This window comes from Megalobrama amblycephala, linkage group LG14 (genome assembly GCF_018812025.1).
Source record: "Megalobrama amblycephala isolate DHTTF-2021 linkage group LG14, ASM1881202v1, whole genome shotgun sequence".
NCBI lineage: Eukaryota > Metazoa > Chordata > Actinopteri > Cypriniformes > Xenocyprididae > Megalobrama > Megalobrama amblycephala.
In genome coordinates, this window is record NC_063057.1 from 1,053,705 (window position 1) to 1,075,215 (window position 21,511).

At 37.9% G+C, this 21,511-nt stretch overlaps 1 protein-coding gene across 1 annotated transcript; it reads right to left on the reverse strand.

The window, feature by feature from the left end:
- Nucleotides 1-2,345: 2,345 nt before the first annotated feature.
- On the reverse strand, nt 2,346-17,438 carry LOC125244699 (protein FAM180A). The gene is made up of 5 exons (XM_048154859.1): nt 16,804-17,438; nt 12,699-12,880; nt 9,702-9,802; nt 5,000-5,097; nt 2,346-2,868 (listed from the first exon to the last, which is right to left on the reverse strand). The coding sequence occupies exons 3-5, from the start codon at nt 9,778-9,780 to the stop codon at nt 2,536-2,538; spliced, it is 510 nt and encodes a 169-aa protein (XP_048010816.1). The 5' UTR covers nt 9,781-9,802; nt 12,699-12,880; nt 16,804-17,438; the 3' UTR covers nt 2,346-2,535.
- Nucleotides 17,439-21,511: the final 4,073 nt, after the last annotated feature.

The following is a 21,511-nucleotide window of genomic DNA, read 5'->3' on the forward strand; positions in this document are numbered from 1 at the left end:
TTTGTTCATCATCATCTCATCAGTGACTCATTCAGTCTTAATGCTGTTTCTCAGGCGGCAGATGCTGAAATACTGCCTGAGGTGTTCAATAAAACACAGGTGAAATGAAAACCCCAGTCCCTTTATTTTGTCACATGTAGGGGGTTCTTTTAATGCAGTCAAGAAGCTGTGAAACTTTAATATCAGTCATTCAAAGCAATATTTCCTCTTGAACAGCGTCGTAAAGTCAAACTTTTCAGAGGAGCAGGTTTTGATGCGCCGCTGGGAATATTTCCAGGTGAAAATGCCAGGGAAACACGGTCAAGGACGTGATAATGATTGTATCAGGACATGATGCATTATCTCAGAAATAACGACAAGCCTCGCAAGGACACCACAGCTCATTCTGCCATCAAATTTAACTGTGAGCTAGACCAACAAAACATTTATGCAAAGAATATGATCTGTCATTGTGAAGGTGAACTTATGCAAACACAGTCCTTAAGATGCATGTCATATTCATCTGACCACAGGGAAGCAGACTGTAATTGGAGACGCCCAGTAGAGTCAATGGTTCTCAACCGGGTTTGCTTAATTGCACTGGATCAAAATCAAAACCTTAATTATTCTCTTAAAGATACAAGGTTTTTATCTGTGAAAATTTTTTGTCATGATTCGAGCGTTTAGAAACAAAATTTATGAATCAGTTGTTGTCAGATTTCATTGGTGATTTCAAATATGAAATTTAATCGAAAGCTTGGCAAACAGCTTTGGAGAATTTGATGTTTTCCATTTCAAAGAGATGGCATTTGCATACCCGCAAAGTCCCTTTAAGACAAGTCATTTCACTCGGTGGCCATCTTTGAAACGCCTCTCGGGCATCCAAGTGCAGCTCCTATCTCTTTGAATGGGGAAACATCAAATTCTCTAAAGCTGTTAGCCAAGCTTTCGATTAAATTTCATATTTGTTTCTAAACGCTTGAATCATGACCAAAAAAACGGTATTCTTCAGGCTGGATCAAGCTTATGCGCATGCGCAGTCCTAAATGCGCGTCTCTTGTGCCTCATTTCGGAGGCGCGCGTCTGATTGTTTCTATAGAAACCGGAGCTTCTCACGGCCGCTGCAGTGACGCGATGACTTTATCAATCGGCGATTGGCTCTTATTTAGAAGGCCATATTGCGCATTGCACTTTCTCCCATTCAAAACCGGGTGTGCCTCATACGTCCTGAAAAGTGAAGCTGTGGGCTCTTTGATCGCCCCCTGTTGGCTGGATGCAGTACAGGTCATAAACCTCGCCTTCTCCGTACAAAACAAAAAAATAAATTACGCTTCAAATAAAATTTTCCAAAAGATGGTTTTGGTCATTTAAGGTAGTTGTTATGACGCTGATATATATTCAATTGTTCGTTTTTGTGATAAGTCTAATTTTAGCTAGCAATTTGATGCTATAGAAACGGGGCGTGTCGTCATGATTGACAGTCGTGATTGACAGCTTCTCTGAGGACTGTCGGAGCTTCGAGGGGAGATTAAAGATAAGTTTGATACCGCGACGCCACCTCCGGCTCCACTGACGATTTCTTCTGCGCATGCCCAGGATCCAAACTGACGTTTTTGCGTAACGTCAACACCCATCGTCGAATGTTTTACGTTCAGTTCATTACAATGGAAGGAAGCAGCGTCACATCGTCCATCTTTTTTTACAGTCTATGTTCAAAACAATACGAGTGACATGTCTTGTGTCATTCTATAGTCTTTTTATAGTCTATGGAATAAGTCCCGCCTTCTAAATTAGAGCCAATTGCCGATTGGTAGTCATTGCGTCACTGCAGCTACCGTTAGAAGCTCCGGTTCCTATAGAAACAGTCAGACGCGCGCACTGAACAGCTTGATCCAGCCTGAAAAATGCCTTTTTTGTCATGATTCGAGCGTTTAGAAACAAAATTTATGAGACAGATGAAATTGAATCGAAAGCTTGGTGAACAGCTTTGGAGAATTTGATGTTCAAAGAGATAGACGTTTCAAAGATGGCCGCCGAGTGAAATGACTTGATTTAAAGGGGCTTTGTTATTATATGCATTTTATTATTCACATTTAGCATTGTTTTAACCCTGATATCTGTGATTTCATTTGTAGTTTTATTCTCACTCTGTGTAGTGACAAATTGGGTCCCCCCAGAAATCGGGACATCCCACGAGATCCCATAGGTACTTGTAGTGCCTGTACACAATTCCTACAAAATCATGTTATGAGAAATGCTGTTTAAACCTCGTTATAATGACCATTTATGTCTGTATAGCGTGATAGCTTAGTTTATACACGCATTTGCACTTACCCTACATGTATTCACAATCAGCTTTAATGTAATTATTGTTATAATCATTATTTATTAATTAACAGGTAATAAAGTGTAGGAAATTACATTCAGTTGGTTTTATTATGCACTCATTTTTTTTCTTACGCATTAAGCTATGGGTATTTTAAATGAATATCATTTGTATATACTTAGGATAATCATTAACTGACAGTATAGGGAGACCTGGGAGGACCTGATTTGTCATGACACCGGCCGCAGGTCTTCTTTAATGGCTTTATATAGTGGTACGAGTGAGTTTGCCCACAGCTCCCTCTGGTGGCCGGGGTTGGTATGTTGGAGTTGTTGTGCCGTAAACACCATAGTGAGGACGGTGCGCTCAAAGTCCTCCATCCGCAGAGAGCCACGGCGGAGCGCCAGCTGGGCACCGAGCCGCTGGATCTCAGAGAGGCTTCTGGGAAGCACGTCCTCACACAGGACCTCCAGAACCTCCAGCTTCCGCATGGATGCAAGCTCCTGATCGGATATGTGGAGCGTCCCGCGTGCCGCGTCCATGTATGCGCCCGACAACAACACCTGCAAAACAAGACAGTGGAAAACACTGAAGAAATAAACAGAAGTTTCAAAGCAGCTTCATTTCTAAGAATGTTTTGGTTGCATTTCCATTAAGTTATAAAAAAAGTTACTTTTGAATGTTCTCTTAACAAACATTTTTTTAATGTTTTAAAAACGTGGTTATTCAAATGTTAAAGGTACAATATGTAATAATTTTGTCCGCTAGAGGTCACTAGAGGCCTATTCAAAACAAAGGCGTAGCTTGATGACACTAAGTTTTAGGGCAGAATCTTGGGACATGTGGTCTTCATCTCAACGGACGGTGGAATAGAATAGGGATAAGACTCGGGAAGAAATCATATTTATGGATTTTACTGCAAAAATATTACATATTGCACCTTTAAGGAAACATTCCATCTTATCATTTTGCAAATATTATGGGAACATTTCAGAAAGAAACAGTTCAGAAGTAAATAACCATAATCCCAGTAATGTTAATAGAACGTTTGTTCAAAGTTATCTGGTCTTTATTAATGTTCACATAAAAATGTTATTTACACATCATGCATTGAAAGTTTTTCAGAAATGTTTTAGATTCAGTAACGTTTTTTAAATGTTTCTACTTGTTTCAGAACGTTCAGAGAACATTAAAGTAACGTTCACATAATGTTTGAATAATGATAAAATGAAATGTTCACTTAATGTTCGCATAACCAAGAAAAATATTCAGAGAATGTCGGAAATAACATTTTTATAACTTAACGGAATGGAACTTAATGGTAATGTTAGTAAAACGTTCTTAGAACATATTTTTGTCCATCTAAAAAAGTCCATCTAAAACGTTCCATGAACGATGTATAAACAAAATAATGTTTTGAGAACATTATTAAAGACCAGATAGCTTTGAACGAACGTTCTATTAACGTTACTGGAAGAACGTTTGTTCATAACTTAGAGAGAACCTTGCCACAACAGTAACTAAAGTTCTGATAACGTTCCCTGTTGGCTATAAGGCAGCTCTACAGAAGACAAAAGCGTCATTCTTCAGCTCAATTCATTTCAATGTTGATTCAGTTCAGTTCAAAACTGTCAAAGTTCATCAATTATGAAGCAAATCTGATTCAGTTATAAAGCAGCTCTGTCATTATTGAGATCAAGTCAGATCAAGTTTTGTACTCATCTGATATCGTCAGTGCAGTCAAACTGAACAGAAGCACATGATGAATACAAAATAACTCCTGATTCGCATTCACATTGATTCAGTGACGTTCAACAGACTAAGTGCTCAATAAAACAGCTGTTATGGATGATGAATACCTGCTATCTGATGAGAGTTCAGTCTGATGTCTTGTTCAATCTGTCTTTAGCGTGTGACGAGGCGATCATCAGTCTTTAGTCTGGCGTCTGATTTCAGCTGGAGTCATGCAGACTCATTCAGCGCCACACCGCTGGAATATTAACATGTCTTTTTGTTTTTTGGATTGAATCTAAATGGAGATCTTGTTTATCTCGGTATGGAGCGGCTGATGGATCTGACAGCTGGAGAGATTGCAGAGCTCAGCACAACTCAATAACTGAATAAACTCAAGTATATGAAGAGATAATAAGAGCTATTGATCGCTTCCTTCATTCAGTGGACGATGCCGAAAACCACATTAAACACTGCAGATAAACAACACAGAGGAAAGTTTCATTGCTCAGAACTTTACATTCTCCTAAAATTTCTTGTCTCGATTGAGTAAACACAGAGCTGTTTTGAATATGATGAGCTTTGGATTGCACATATTGGTATCTGGAAATAGTTTGAAACATTGTTGAGATCTTTAGAAGATGCATGTGAGATGTGGTTAATTTAAAAAGTTTCATTTGTTTAATGTTCGTCTAACATTTTTTAAATGTTACTACTTGTTTCAGAACGTTCAGAGAACATTCAAAAGTAACGTTCCCATAATGTTGCCGAAATAGAATGTTCCCTTAACAGGGAACAGTTTTCATAACTTATTATATTTTTGTTAGCTGGGATTCTCTTTCACTGGGTTGCGAAAGCTGCTTTGAAACAACATGTATTGTGAAAAACACTATACAAATAAACTTGAATTGTATAGATATCAAATGTGTGATTTTTCTTTCATATGGGTGAATCTCACGACACCTCATAGAGAAGGTTGGCGTCTTCCACAGATTTCTGAAAGGAGGGGTTGAGCAGGGCTGGCGTCCCTCGCTTCACTCTGAAGGCTGATGGGTACAAAGCTGAGAGACAGAGAATCATGGGTAACCTTTACAAAGTTCATCACAAGTAGCTTTTCCACAAGTTGAGGTAAATACTAATACAGAGAAGGTGCATAGAGTCATACACCAATACAAAACACCATCATGATAACACTAAATAACGCTATAAACATTTAACAACATAAAACTCTAATGTACATAAGAAAAAACTAGGAAAAAACTAGGAAGAAACGTGATTCTGGGAATATCGTCTTTATCAGCAAACAAAAATTTGATCTAAAAATGTTTTGCTGACATTCCCATTAGGTTATACATAAATAAATACAAAATTCTTGGTTGTGCGAATGTTACGGGAACATTATGGTAACGTTACATTTGTTATCTGATCATTCTGAAACAAGTAGTAACATAAAAAAAAACACATTAGACCAAATGTTTTAGGAAGAAATACTCCATGAACGATGTTGTAGGCCTATATATATTATGTTTTTGTGCTAACGTTTTGACAACATTATTAAAGACCAGATAACTTTGAACAAACGTTCTATTAACGTCACTTGAAGAATGTTTGCCAAAGTTCTAAGAACTTTCACTGCCAGATTTTCACTTCCAAAAACTGTAGGCTAAATTTAACCGTATTTTATTGTAAAATTATGTCTATTACAGTTTCCCACCGAATATAGTTAAGGAACTTACCGTTAGTCAATTAACAGTTGTGTTTTTTTTTTGCCATTTTTGCCTTTATTATGATAGCACAGTAAGTTGAAGGGAGAGGGGGGACGGGATCGGGAAAGGTCCATGAGCCGGGACTTGAACTCGGGACGCCCGAAGTGCAACTGCTCTGTCGGCGTGCTGCCCACTAGGCTATTGGCGGCGACCAATTAACAGGTTTTTACCGTAGGATTTTTACAGTCTTTTACCGTTAAAAATTATGTTGATTTTACAGTGTTGTTTAATATCCAAAAACGGGCAGCCTGTGAACGCGCACTGACCAAGCGTGGCGCAAAGTCCTGAAAAGTGAAGCCAAAGCGTCTCGATCGCCCCCAGGTCAGTGTTGCCAATTGCTCTCAGCTGAAAGTAGCTAAAACTGGTCGCTAGATGACGTCATACTGGCGAGTCCACTGATCTATATTAATATAAATATAAATCAGTGGGAGAGTCACAGAATCTAGATAAGGTTTGTCCAAGAAGTTGCTAGATTTGTCAATAGGCTTTCGAAAAAAGTCTGAAAAGGGGCGGGGAATTCGCTAAATCCAGCGACAAAATTGCTAAATTGACAGCACTGCCCCAGGTGGCTGGTCCCAGTATAGGTCATAAACCCCGCCCTCTCCATGTAATCTTATAGACGTGAGACAAACTAAACAATTAAATTACACTTCAAATTTGTTTTTCTAAAGACGGTTTCAGTGATTTTATGTAGTTTTTAATCACACTGTTCGTTCTTTAAATAAGTTTGGTTTTAGTTATTTGATGCTATAAAAATGGGGGTGTGACATCATGATTGACAGCTGTGATCAACAGCTTCTCTGAGCGAAGTAGTTAGGATTTTGGGGAGGAGATTGGAGCTTTAACATTAACTTATACATTTCCATAAAAGTTTATTTCACACTGACATAATGAGTTGTTCTGCAGTATTAACTGATTCTGCGGGAGTGTGGGCGGGGCCTTGATATTACGCGGCTCCACTTCATGCTCACTACTTTTTGAGACATTGGCGGCTTCATTTTTCTACAATATAAGAGAGTGGAGGTGTGTCATCCATCTTTTTTTATAGTCTATGGCACTGTCATGTTTTGGCAGCACATGTGTTCAGCAGCTGCACGTCTGCGCCTGATTGGCTGTTGCATGTCAGCTGATGACTGACAGCAAAGAGCCTGTTGCTGGAAAATATTGGTCTCGTTCCAACATGACGGCTGTGTTTAACATCTGCACTACAGGCCTGCAGCCGAAAGACACGGATCTGATGGAGCCGCATGTGTGACGCACTGCTGCAGGACACGAGTCACGGACGAGTAATGCAGCATGATGATATAGCCTATGTGAAGTAGGGATGTGTTATTAGATATTCAACAACCAATTATTGAAGTTAAATCTAGGCAAGGGAACAGAAACAACTTAGACCAAAAACAAGTTGGAAGCTGAAGGTTCATGTGTTTGATTCGCTCAGGATGTCGCCAACATCACAGGCATTCCACATCTGTTTGGACCGATCAGCTGCAGATGTGTGTCGGTCATTCTCAGACTTTCACCTTCTCAAACTTGATCCTCCTGATCTAAACTGCCCTTTAAAGCCTCATCAACACACTGTGTGTTCGAAGCCTGCAGCCGTCGCCAACCTTCTCCGCTGCATTACCATGGAAATGAGATGCAGACGTGTGTGATGATGTCACTCCATAAAAATATACATCTCGCCGTTTTTCTGATGAGGACTTTATATGTGCCTCTGTTAGTTATTCAGAAATTAAAGGCAAAGTAGCATCTTCAAAGATACTAATACACAAAGTATTATGGAGCATCATCTGGGTTTGATATTTTAAAGGCATGTTAAAGTGTGACTTTAAAATACTTATTGGTGTCATTTTATATATAAAGGGAACCATAAAATTATTATAAAAGTCATTAATATCACTCATTCAAGTCATCTGATTTTTCATTCAAATGATTTTAATTTTTGGGTGAATTATTCCTTTAAAAACCTAGAAAGAACTTCAAGCAACGTGAACCTAACCCAGCAAACAGAAAATGTTCTGGCAAGGTTCTTTTAAAGTTATGAACAAACGTTCTTACGGTAACATTATTAGAACGGTCGTTCAGTCGTAATGTTCTCAAAACGTTAGCACAAAAACGTTTTTATACACTGTTCATGGAACATTCTGAAACGTTTCAGTTGGACTTTCGTCTAACATTTTTTAAATGTTACTGTTCAGAGAACATTCAAAAGTAACATTCACATAATGTCTGAAGAATGATACAATGTAATGTTCCTTTAAGGTTTGCATAACCAAGAAAAACTGTTTTAAATGTTCACAGAACATTCCAAAAATAACGTTTTCACAACTTAACCAGAATGTTAGCAAAACGTTCTTAGAACATATTTTTGTTAGCTGTGAAACTGCAAAGAGCCAATGAACATCCTTTATTTGAATGTTTATCACAGTAACACCCAGTAAAGTTTTGATTAAAGGACTCGTGAGGTGGAAACTCATTGGCCAAATTCCCCTCGGAGGAGAACGAACAAGCGTTGGAGTAATTGAACATCTCTGTTAGTTCTTACAGGCCGTTACGGCTCATATAATCCCACCAAAACCTCCAGCGCTTCTCTAAACGCTTGACTTTCAGTCCAAACACAAACACCGGAGGCTCGGCTCGGTGCCCTTGGACGGATCTCAGCAGCGTTCGGAGGAATCTAATGAAATGTCAGAGCAGATATATGGAGACACGGAGCCACCGGCGCGACGTTATCGGCTCCCGTCATCTGGGCCTGCGGAGGACGCCGAGTGCTCGTTTCCACAGATCTAACTGAAAAAGCGCAAGGTCGCCAATCTCACTTGATTAGCACTTCACATCCCACAAACAACAGACACAATCATTCACGTCCCCCTGTAGTCAATCATTTCATCCCTTAAAACTCATATTTGACCACCAAAATTACATATTTAAATGTTTTTTCCTTGAAAAAATGTCTTCATGCCTTAAAAATTGCTTGAATGTAACTCGACACCCTTGCCTCATTTACTATACGCAGTTCTATGAATATGCAAATTAGCCCCGCCTCCACTCACTCACACCAGTTCAGAGATCCACTCGCTGACGTGATTGATTAGTTTGTGACATCAGAAACACCAGCGATTTCAAACCGTGTTTTTTAGACTGTCTTTGGTTCACTGCAGTTTTAAAGAGAAAATCCTCAGCAATGGTGTTGTTGGCTTGTCTTAAAGCATATTAAAAACACCACAGGGGGACTTTAATATCTTGAATATTGTTCACTGTAAAGCGTCCTTGAGCTCTGGAAAGGCGCTATATAAATAAAACTTATTATTATTATTATTATTATTATGAATCAGCCCCTCCTTCTGAAAACCACAATGTGCTCCGATTGGTCGGCTGGAGCAGTGTGTTGTGATTGTTGGGAAATGTCCCGCCCCTTACCATAACCGCCGGTTTCAACACACTTGCTGCGTCCTACGCCCTAAAAATATGTAGTTTTTGTGAAGAAAAAGGACATACTTTTGAGTGTGTAGCAGAACAGTAGGCAAGCTTTGTGACATACTACGTCATAAATGTGTCTTAAACGGATCATTCTGTCGCTTAGTTAGCTTAACTGCCCTGTCAATCTTGTCACAGTTAAAATCCTCCACATTCAATTTAATTTTAATTCCCTACCATATCGGAGAGAAATGTAGTCGCAGCACATATTCAGCTCTACGTGTTGATCTTTCACAGCTCTTTTTTTATTTAACTCAGATGTTTCTCAACTTTCACAACATATGTGTCCACAAATCTAATTCAAGCATTTAAGCAGAAGTTTTTGTGCTCATGCTCTCACTGAACAGTGAGTGACGTGATCTAGTGTAGATAACAAGTGCGCTCATGTGGTGTAAGTGTCTGACGGACGCGTTTCGTACCTTTCCTCCAGTGCAGGGATGCAGTGATGGACATCTGACACATCAGCGCAGACACGGACAGAATCCGGAGGACCGTCATTCTGTTTCTCCTCTTCTGACCGCTGCGATAAACAGTAAATACACACAAGCTCACAGAGAGAGAGAGAGAGAGACGGACCCCATCCTATTGTCCCTCTTCCTTCAACATACTACCTATTTCTCCTCCCTCTTTGAGGCCGGACTGTGTGTGTTTCATCTGGAAGTCATTAAAACTCAAAGACAATCTGTGTGTCTGTCTACTTCATCTGTTTGGTTTCATTCTCACAAGTTCATCAGCACCAGCTTTTTCGTCCGGCTCAGCCCTACATCATGGTTATTATCATTAACTAAAATTGAATACACTCAGACAGTGTGACTCATATGAGTGAATTTAGATGAGATCCGTGCTGTTTTTAAGATTAGTGCAGCATGAAAACAGTCTCAGGAATTCAGAGACTGTCGTTCCAGCAATCGCGCTGTTTTCGTTGGCGTCAGACGGCAGGAGAATGTGAAGTTCAGTGCTACAGTTAAAACAACAGTCCAGCAAAAGGACCTCAGAATGCTTTTTGGGTTCACCTAAAAAAAGGTCAAATTCAAGTGTAGTTGTCTGGCCTTTAATAATGTTCTCAGAACATTAGCACAAAAAACATTATTTATACATCACTCATGGAATGTTTTAAATGTTGCCACTTGTTTCAGAATGTTCGGAGAACATTCAAAAGTAACGTTCACATAATGTCTGCAGACATTTTAGAATTTAGAATATGGGAATGTTACTTTGTCACTATGTTCTCTGGACATTCAGAAACAAGTAACATTTAAAAACATTAGACAAACTAAACAGTTTCATGAAAAAAACGTTCCATGAACGATGTATAAATAATGTTTTTGGGCTAACGTTTTGAGAACATTATTAAAGACCAGATAACTATACAAACGTTCTATTAATGTTACTGTTCATAACTTTGAGAGACTGTTCTGAGAACGTTCCCTGTTAGCTGAGATGAAGAAGAAAAGTCACGTTAGCTCTGGGCCGCTGCAGCAGGTGAATCTGAACAGCAGCAGAACCAGAGCAGCTGGTGTGATTTTAACCGAGCGCTGGCCCACATCGCCGGCTTATTAAAACACATCACACGCCGGTGTTTGTACTGAGAGCCGGCAGATGCTGAGAGATGTCCTGCGGCACACAGATGGCTCAGATCTCACACGGACACCCCGGGAGGATGAGAGCCGCTGAAGACGCTTCCCAGCTGCTCTGAGATCAGTTGAGCGATGGGTCGCTTCGAGGGAAACACAGAAGAACCTGCCCGTGAGCGCTGATCCCAGAACAGCCATGCGTACTATCGCTACAGAATACAAACACGACAGCAAGATATTATTATCGCTCTCCTCAGCTATCAAAGACATTTCTGCTAAAAATTACACTATACTTAAAGTCTTTATATATAATGCATTATTATCATATTTTAGTGCATTAATTATGACTTGTAATGCACTGTATGATCTCATGAATAATTGTAACCACAGTTATAATACATAATGTAATATTATTAACACACTTTTGAATAAGGTATAATGCATTATAACTAAAAATTTCAGACGCAACAAGGAATCTGCAAATATTGTAATGCACTTTGACTTTGGTTACAATTATTTATAAAAAGATGTACATTATACATAAAAGCTTTAAGTAAAGTGTTGCCAAAATGAAATGTATTTATATAGCTAGTGCTTTCCCAGCTAACAAAAATACGTTCTAAGAGTGTTTTGCTAATGTTCTGAAAATGTTATTTCTAAACGTTTGCCAAACATTCAAAATGTTTTAAAACTTTTTCTTGGTTATGTAACGTCTTTAGCCTCCTTGTTAGAGAGCCCGACTCCCATGCCGGCGGACCCGGGTGCGAGTCCCTCTTGGAGTGGGCGGTTCGAACAGGAGGGGTTACATGAACGTTAAGGGAATATTTCATTTTATAATTTTGAAAACATTATGGGAACGTTACTTTTGAATGTTTCAGGTATTATGTCTAAGTAATGTTTTTGTGCTAACATTTTGAGAACATTATTATAACTTTGAATGAACAATCCAATAATGTTACTGAAAGAATGTTTGTTCATAACTTTGAGAGAACCTTGCCAGAACGTTTCCTGTTAACTGGGTTATACAATACAGAATAACATGTTAATGTTTCAAAATTCATCAATTATGACACAATTTCAATTTCAGCAATAAGCAGCAATAGTGTCATTATTCAGATCAATAACGGTGTCAATGTTCTGAAGTTCATCAATTATGAAACAAATAGTTGTCATACAGTAAGAGCAGAGCTATAAAATGAATCATCATTTGATGAGAAACGTTTGAGTTCTGACTTTTGATTGCAGAGGAGACACGTGTGAGATTTCTGGGCTGAGAAACAGGAGGCTTTTCAGCAATTGTTCTCATCTCTTCTCAAGTGCCTGACGTGTGTTTTGAGACGCTCCTCTCACCCGTTGGTGGCGCTACGGGAGCATGTTTCTGTCTCTCTTCTTTGGAGAACACTTTAAGGTGTTGTTTGGGATTGAATCCAGGTGGGCGCCCTTGTGAGCCCCTTGAAGTAATTGCCGCTGTGAACCTCAGATATGTAAATGTCCTGCGATTGTTGGCTTTGTGTCTCTGAATAGCTGTAATTGCTGCACCGTGATGTCGCGTATAAAAGCACCGGTTTATCTGCTTTTAAACCGAATGAAAGAGTGCGATGGAGAACAACATCTAAGACACCAGCCCTGCATACGGTAAATCACCCTCGAGTCACCGTGTGAAGACGCCTGCGTGACATATAATCTGACCTACAGACACATGCGGTGCGTCCGAAATCACGTCCTGTCTGAGTAGGTGCTACATTTGAATTTGAACTTAATTCACAGCCATTAAAAAAAGTATGTTTTATATAGTATGAATGCAATATACATTCCCCATGTTGTCATTGTCATGTGACCTACCAGCGTCAGTTGCGTTGCAAATCCTCTCCTGTGGCCTCATAGGATATTAAAGTGTCCGTCAAATGTACACGTCAGAATCTCACCAGAAGTAGAAGGTCATCCGGGGACTTTTCACCTACCAGATAGTAAGGAAGTAGCTATTTGATTTCGGATGCAGCGATGGTGTTTCTCATGCTGGATGTCTGGACAGATGAAGAGCGACAACATTAATACAATCTGCAACTATCTGATCTTTATTAGCACGCAAGATTAGTGCGTCCCAAATCATCGTACACTAAAAAGAGTCAATGCAGCTAACAGGAATGTTCTCAGAACCTTTTTCTCTCAAAGTTATGAACAAACGTTCTTCCAGTAACGTTAATAGAACATTCGTTCAAAGTTATCTGGTCTGTAATAATGTTCTCAAAACTTCAGCACAAAAACGCTGTTTTATAAAAGCTTGTTTCCGCCACTAAATAATCTGATATCTAATCTATAAAAAAAAGTCAGAATTGCAAAATATAAACTTAATTTCTGACTTTTATTCTCACGATTTATATCGCGCAGTTCTGACTTTATATCAAAAACGAGAAAAAATATCGCAATTACCTTTTTTATTATTATTTTTTTATGGCAGAAACAAGCTTCCAGACTATTTATATACAGTACAGTCCAAAAGTTTGGAACCACTAAGATTTTTAATGTTTTTAAAAGAAGTTTCGTCTGCTCACCAAGGCTACATTTATTTAATTAAAAATACAGTAAAAAACAGTAATATTGTGAAATATTATTACAATTTAAAATAACTGTGTACTATTTAAATATATTTGACAAAGTAATTTATTCCTGTGATGCAAAGCTGAATTTTCAGCATCGTTACTCCAGTCTTCAGTGTCACATGATCCTTCAGAAATCATTCTAATATGCTGATTTGCTGCTCAATAAACATTTATGATTATTTTCAATGTTGAAAACAGTTGTGTACTTTTTTTTTTCAGGATTCCTTGATGAATAGAAAGTTCAAAAGAACAGCATTTATCTGAAATACAAAGCTTCTGTAGCATTATACACTACCGTTCAAAAGTTTGCGGTCAGTAAGAATTTTTATTTTTATTTTTTTGAAAAGAAATGAAAGAAATGAATACTTTTATTCAGCAAGGATGCATTAAATCAATCAAAAGTGGCAGTAAAGACATTTATAATGTTACAAAAGATTCGATTTCAGATAAACACTGTTCTTTTGAACTTTCTATTCATCAAATAATCCTGAAAAAAATATTGTACACAAATATTTTGTACAATTGTACACATTAAATGTTTCTTGAGCAGCAGATCAGCATATTAGAATGATTTCTGAAGGATCATGTGACACTGAAGACTGGAGTAATGATGCTGAAAATTCAGCTTTGCATCACAGGAATAAATTACTTTGTGAAATATATTCAAATAGAAAACAGTTATTTTAAATTGTAATAATATTTCACAATATTACTGTTTTTACTGTATTTTTAATTAAATAAATGTAGCCTTGGTGAGCAGACGAAACTTCTTTTAAAAACATTAAAAATCTTAGTGGTTCCAAACTTTTGGACTGTACTGTACATCGTTTACGGAACATTTTTTTCTAAAACATTTTAGTTGGATGTTTTTAAATGTTACTACTAGTTTCAGAACGTTCAGAGAACATTCAAAAGTAACGTTCCCATAATGTTTGAAGAACGATCATATGGAATGTTCCCTTAACGTTCGCATAACCAAGGAAAAAAACGTTTTTAAAGCATTTAAAAATGACAAGTACCTTTTCAGTTCATCCCTAAAACACAAAGAGAAAATTTCTTCATAATAACATGGCACATTGCGCCATATTTTCACAAACTTTTCTTAGAGTGTGATGTCTTTTTAGCTACAGAAGTTTGTTTTTTTTCTCTATAGATTTCCTCAGTTAAAAAAGGTGAGGCATGTGAGGAAAATATTTTAATAAATAGCACAAAAAAACTGTTTTTAAACATATAAACCTAAAACTGGAGTACAATAAATAAATAATAGTTTTAAGGTAACGAATTGGGAATTTAGTTGATGCAAATGTCAAACACGGTATGGTATGGTATTCAGATGCAAATTTATGACTTGTTGTTTTTATTTTATTCCATTTTTACTCAGTTTGTATTTTTATTACCATTGTTATTTTTCCCTTATTTTCTGCTTTCTGAAATGTGAACTAGTATGTACCAATAGCATATGCCATAGAGGTATATACTCAAAAATAAGCAAGCAGTGAAGTTTAAGCATGCGATCTGGGACACAGACTGAGAAACAGCAGCAGCTATGAGGCTTGTGAATGGTGTTTCTCAGTGGAGTAGAGTCAAAGATCAGCACACACACACACACACACACACACACACACACACACACACACCAGCGAGGACCCAGATGAGTCGATTAACACAAACTCAACAGCGGGAGCAGAGAGACTGGATCACTTGGGGTCACAGATACGTGATGATGATGGTGATGAAGGCTTTCTGATGTTCTGTACTCTGGTTTTTCCCAGAGACTGAACGGCCCTGAATCACAGCAATGAAAACACTGAGATATAACAATGAGTGTGTGTCGAAACAGAGCTGCTCTAATGAAAACCCAAGCGTCTCTCTCCTCTGTGCTCCTCGTCAAGAGAAGAACCCCTTCACAAAGTGAAGTAATAGTAATCTGATGAGAAGTTTTTGGAAATTAAATAATTAATTGCACTGTAACTTTCAGAACTCAAATCGTCCTCTCTGGTTCTCAGAAAGTTCTTGCAAGGTTCTCTCAAAGTTGTGAACAAACGTTCTTCAGTTAGAATGTTCATTCAAAGTTATCTGGTCTTTAATAATGTTCTCAAAAAGTTATTTATACATTATTTATGGAACATTTTTTCTGAAAAAAATTAGTTGGACGTTCGTCTAATGTTTTTAGGCCTACTTGTTTCAGAACGTTTAGAGAACACTCAAAAGTAACGTTCCCATAATGTTTGTAAAATTATAAAATTTAATGTTCCCTTAACGTACGCATAAACAAGAAAAAACATTTTTAAATTCTTTAAAAACTTTTGAATGTTTTGATAACTTAACAGGAATGTTAGCAAAACTTTCTCGGAACACATTTTTTGTTAGCTGGGAATTTACCAACCCGATTTCACAGCAATTCGTACGTATTTCACATAAGGTGGCTAATTCGTATGTATTTGCACAACCTCACTCATACAAATTTGTACGTTTTTTGCTAAATTGTACGTATTTTAAGAGTTGCCAAATTCGACAATTCAACAATTAAAATTGACCCCACCCCTTAACCTACCCGTCACTGGCGTTTAGACAAATCATATGAATTTTTATGAATTAGCCACCTTGTAAAATACGTACGAATTGGTCGTGAGATAGCGCTGGAACCCGATAATTTGTATGAATCCATATATTTTTTGCTAAAATGTACATATTTCACGAGTTGCCAAATTCATATGAATTAATTCGAATGACCTACCCCTAACCCCGCCCCTAAACCTACCCCTCACTGGGGTTTAGACAAATCGTATGAATTCGTATGAGTGACGTCGTACAAATTAGCCACCTCATAAAATATGTACGAATTGGTCGTGAGATAGCGTTGGAACCCAATCTCACAGCAATCCGTATGTAGGTGGCTAATTCGTACGAATTCATAGGACTTCACTCGTATGTATCCATACATTTTTTGCTAAATTGTACGTATTCCACAAGTTGCCAAATTCATATAAATGAAATTCATATCAATGACCTACCCTTAACCCCGCCCCTAAACCTACCCGTCACTGGGGTTTAGACAAATCGTATGAATTCGTACGAATTTTAATTTTGCCACCCCCTAAAATTGGTTGTGAGATAGCGTTGGAATTCACACAGAAAGTCTTAAACACCGAGCAAAAAAAACTGATGTTTCTTGCTCATAATAAGAAACCTTGACGAGTGAACCTCAGGAAAATAATGATAGAAAGCTGTATGATATGAGCCCTTTAACTGTACATAACTGACTCTATCTGTCATCAAAACGCTGATGTGTGCTAATACAGTAAACGCTGAACTGACTGACAGCACATTTACGTTACAGGAATTACCTGCATCTAGACGGACGCTTCTTGAGATAATCGCACTAATGGCAAAATGTTTTGGACAGCCACGCTTAAAATAAGTGCATTCAGTGTGATTTCAGTGAGGTGACAATCGTCGAAAGAGAGAGAGAGAGAGAGACAGTCCGTGGGGGCCGCGAGCGTCTGACAGCATAATTGCAGGTACGCGCGCTCAAAGGCAATTAAACTCTGAGAGAAACAGACAGAAAGCGCGCGAAATGGGACGCGGTCGTGGTTAAGACTCAATTCAGCACTGCTGACGAAACATCATCAAATTCCCTGAAACATTAAGGCAAACACGAGCTGAATGCTGATTATTCCTGCTGTCGGCAGTCTCTCTGATAAAACGCAGCTCGTCGGAGTGATTGGCCGTCGGATGCGCGCGCGGTGGCGGCGGCGCGTCGCTCAAACTCCCGCTGGTGGCGTTTAATCAAGCGTGCGCAGCTCTCAGACGGGGCGGTTCAGACCTGTCTAAACTAGTCACCCAACATAGACCCGAGAAAAAACACAGATTCAGATGATCACCCACACAGTCACAGACCTGAAGGCTTCAAGAAAAACACAGTCAGAGAGAAAGAGAGCGAGTGGAAGAACCTCATGAAAACATATCAGCAATTCTGACTTTTTTTCTTCTCATAATTGCGTGATATAAACTCACAATTAGGAGTTATAAACTTAGAACTGTGTGAAATAAACTTGTGAGTTATAGTCAATTGTGTGATAGCCTATATAAACTCGCAATTGCGTGTTAAAAAAATCAGAATTGCGAGATATAAACTTGCAATTCTGACTTTTTAACACAAAATTGTGACTTTTGTCTCAAAATTGCTTATAATTGCTTATAAAATTGTTTATAATTCACAACTCTGACTTTTTTTCTCAGAATTGTGAGTTTATATCTTGTAATTCTGACTTTTTAACACAAAATTGCAACTTTTTTCTCAAAATTGTGACTTTTTTTTCTCAAAATTACGAGTTTATAATTCACAACTGACTTTTTTCTCAGAATTGTAAGTTTACATCTTGTAATTCTGACTTTTTAACACAAAATTGTGACTTTTTTTCTCAAAATTGTGACTTTTTTCTTAAAATTTTGAGTTTATAATTCGCAATTCTGACTTTTTTCTCAGAATTGTGAGTTTATATCTTGTAATTCTGACTTTTTAACACAAAATTGTGACTTCTCAAAATTGCAAGTTTATAATTCGCAATTGTTTTTAACACGTAATTTCAACATTTTTCTCGTAATTGTGAATTTATATATTGTAATTCTGACTTTTTAACACAAAATTGCAGCTTTTTTCTCAAAATTGTGACTTTTCTCAAAATTTCGAGTTTATAATTCATAATTCTGACTTTTTTCTCAGAATTGTGAGTTTATATCTTGTAATTCTGACTTTTTAACACAAAATTGTGACTTTTCTCAAAATTGCAAGTTTATAAATCGCAATTCTGACATTTTAACAAAATGTTTGTAATTCACAATTCTGACTTTTTTCTCAGAATTGTGAGTTTATATCTTGTAATTCTGACTTTTTAACACAAAATTGTGACTTTTGTGACTTGTAATTGTGAGTTTATATCTTGAAATTCTGACTTTATTTCTTGCAGTTCTGAGAAAAGAAGAATTGTGAGATAAAAATACCTTTTTTATTTTTTATTTAGTGGTGGAAATATGTGTAATTATGAAATGAAATTGACTTCATGAAATTCACTTCCATGTACAGAACAAAATCAAAGCATATTGCATATACTGCACAAACTATACATGTATAGTTTATATTAAAAAAAACATTTATAAATATATATTTCTTCATTGAGTTAGCCTATGCATGTTGAATTTTGTGGGTTTTATTTCAATTTTGGACATTCACGGTGTCCTCTGGACATTTGTATGCATCATGTATGCAAATATAGCAGGTAGTGCATACATTAAATTAACATTCTGTGCACAGTACATACAGCATACTACAGTACATCAACAGTAAGTCAGTGTGTAAAGTTGTAAAGGTCTAAAGTTAAGCCGGTAGAGTTCTTGGACTGCTGCTGTTTATCCTCTTTCCTTGAGTTACAGATCAGATTAAAGTTGATTCGACACTCAGAGTCTCCCGCTGTTCTTCCAGTAACAGATGCTCTACAGCGGCGAATAAAGATGTTCCCAGAAAACGAATTGACTGCACTCGGAGAGGATGTTTATCTGATCAAACACAAGGCTTTATTAGCGGAGAGGCGGAAAACAGCACAACTAATAGAAAGTCAGCGGAGCATTAAACTGCGTTTCATTACTAATTCAGACAAAGAGCTCCAAACCCAGATAAACAGCAGCAGAAGTGAAAGAAACCTGCGGCGCGACTCCTGTCCTCTGTCTTCATACTGTATTCTCAACGACTCGACACAGGACATGAATATTTAATGAGGGACTTCATGATTGACAGCCTGTAACTTAGCAACTCGCTCCATCATTCTAAAAGTGACATCGCTGTGCTCATTTTGTGGATGAACTGGTTCTTTAAGACTCACTCGTATAAACATTATAAGAGGAAAAAAGTAAAACACTACAGCATAGGACCCTTTTAAATGCACTCATCTGTAATAAAAGTGCAATGTATCTTGAAAATTTAATATATATCGTATAATCGCTCTTTTCTTCTCTCGTCGGAGCTTCAGGGAATCATGTGAAGCATGAAAATGTCTCGCATAACAGAAGCAAACGAGCAGCTCTGACCCTCAGACTTTACAGAAATTGAGCTGAAATGACGGATCTGAAGGCCAGACAGGTTTATGAAGTGAAGACAGAACGCTTGTAGTGACTTTCGTCGAGCTCCTGTGTTTTTGTGGCTCCTTCAGAGTTTTATGAGATTTTTTTTGGCCCATTTTATCATCTATCTGGTGAAAATCCAATCGCTTAGAAAAGCACAATAGTAATAATACAACTGAACTTTTAATACAACTTTCAAGCATCAGCAGACACATGAAAATGAAAATATACATGAGGTTAAACTAAATGAAAAGAACATGGAGTTTTGCTTCAGGCTTCCAAAGCATTTTGAACGGAAAAACACTGATTTAATCTGGAATCAGACCGTTTCCAGGAAAGCAGCCCAAGGACTCTTAATTCAATAGTGAAAACCCAGAGCATTTGTGGAGTTTGTGACAGATCGGGCCTGAAGGAATGTACCAACGCTTTATAACTTCATATTACCGTTCAGAGGAAAGAGTTTCCAGATTATTAGCATAGCAAGAACGTGTCGTCTCTCTTTCCGTCGGTGTTTACGGAGCGTTTGGCTCCCGTTCTGGGATCAAAAGGATTTTAATCAGGTGGGACATTTACAGTGTGTTCATATGCAGATGATAACCTGTTATTCCTTCTGTAAAGCAGATCCTTACTAATGAACGCCCTAAAAACACACAGCTCATGAGACGACCGGCTCTGTCAGATTTGTGTCAACAGCTGCTTCCATTCAAAGTTATGAAACCACATAAAACATTTGCGAATAAAGCAGGGTTTCCATCCCATGTGTTCAAGAAAACAAAATCATCACTTCCTTTGAAATTGGTGCAAAATATCTAAATATAGCTGCGAGAAACAATTATGGGGGTTCAAGCACTTTAAAAAGGTAATATGTTTTTAATTAGCAAGACTGTAACCATCTCGATCATAGATGGAAAAGACCATTTACAGCCAATACAGGCAATTTAACACAGGAAATACATAGTTTTAAAAGCTTTTCAACAGTTACCGAGGTCAAGCCAAAAACCTAGGACTAGTTCGCTAAAGTTGGATTTTGAAATAATCTCCAATATTTAATGAACAATTGGATGGACAGCAGCGGTCCTAGAGGCAAAGTTGCTCAGAATGAGGAGTTCTGCCATGTGGTACAAATGTTGTGGGCATGTGTGAAAAATCACGTCCTTTACGCACATGAAAAACACGAAAGCCAATTTCTTTTGAATTTCTAACAGGCCTCTGGGACCGCGAGTTCTTGTCTGACAGCTGCTTAAACTTCATTGGCCGATTATATCGGTCAATTTTTGAGATGCATCAATTATGGCACCTATGCCAATTTTCAAGTCAATCAGAAAATAGCCGGTGAAATATTTAATGGTGAAATAGCCATTTTCATGTTTTTTTCCGCGTTAAAGCGCCACCAAGTGGCCAGTTGCTGCGTCCTTTTTCAAGCGCCCACAGAATGAGCTCTTACATAAGTACACCAAGTTTGGTGAAAATATCTCATACCGTTCACAAGTTACAGCCATTTTAGTCAAATTGGCTCCGCCTACTTCAAACGTTTTGGTGACCCCCTAGGGACCGTGAATCGAAATTACAACCTTTTTTTGATAATTATTGACAATCAGCCTCTAGAGAATCTTGCAGCACTGGATTGGTTCCGATCAGGTGAAAAACTTAGGACTAGTTCGCAAAAGTAGGTTTTTCAAAAAAATCCAAAATACCCGAAAATATCGCAGAACGACTTCTAACAGATGAAAAATGTGGCCGAGACTCATCAATATTAGTCACAGTCACTTCAGATAGAGAGAGATTTAATTAATCACAAAGCCTATCTTTGCCCCGAATAACAAAACTTTACTTCTTCCATTAAACTGCTGTCCCACTCTTGAGTATTTTCCTGTCATATCCGCTCAGATAAGCCGAGTGTGAGAGTGTGTGTGAGAGTGTGTGTGTGTTTCTCAGGTT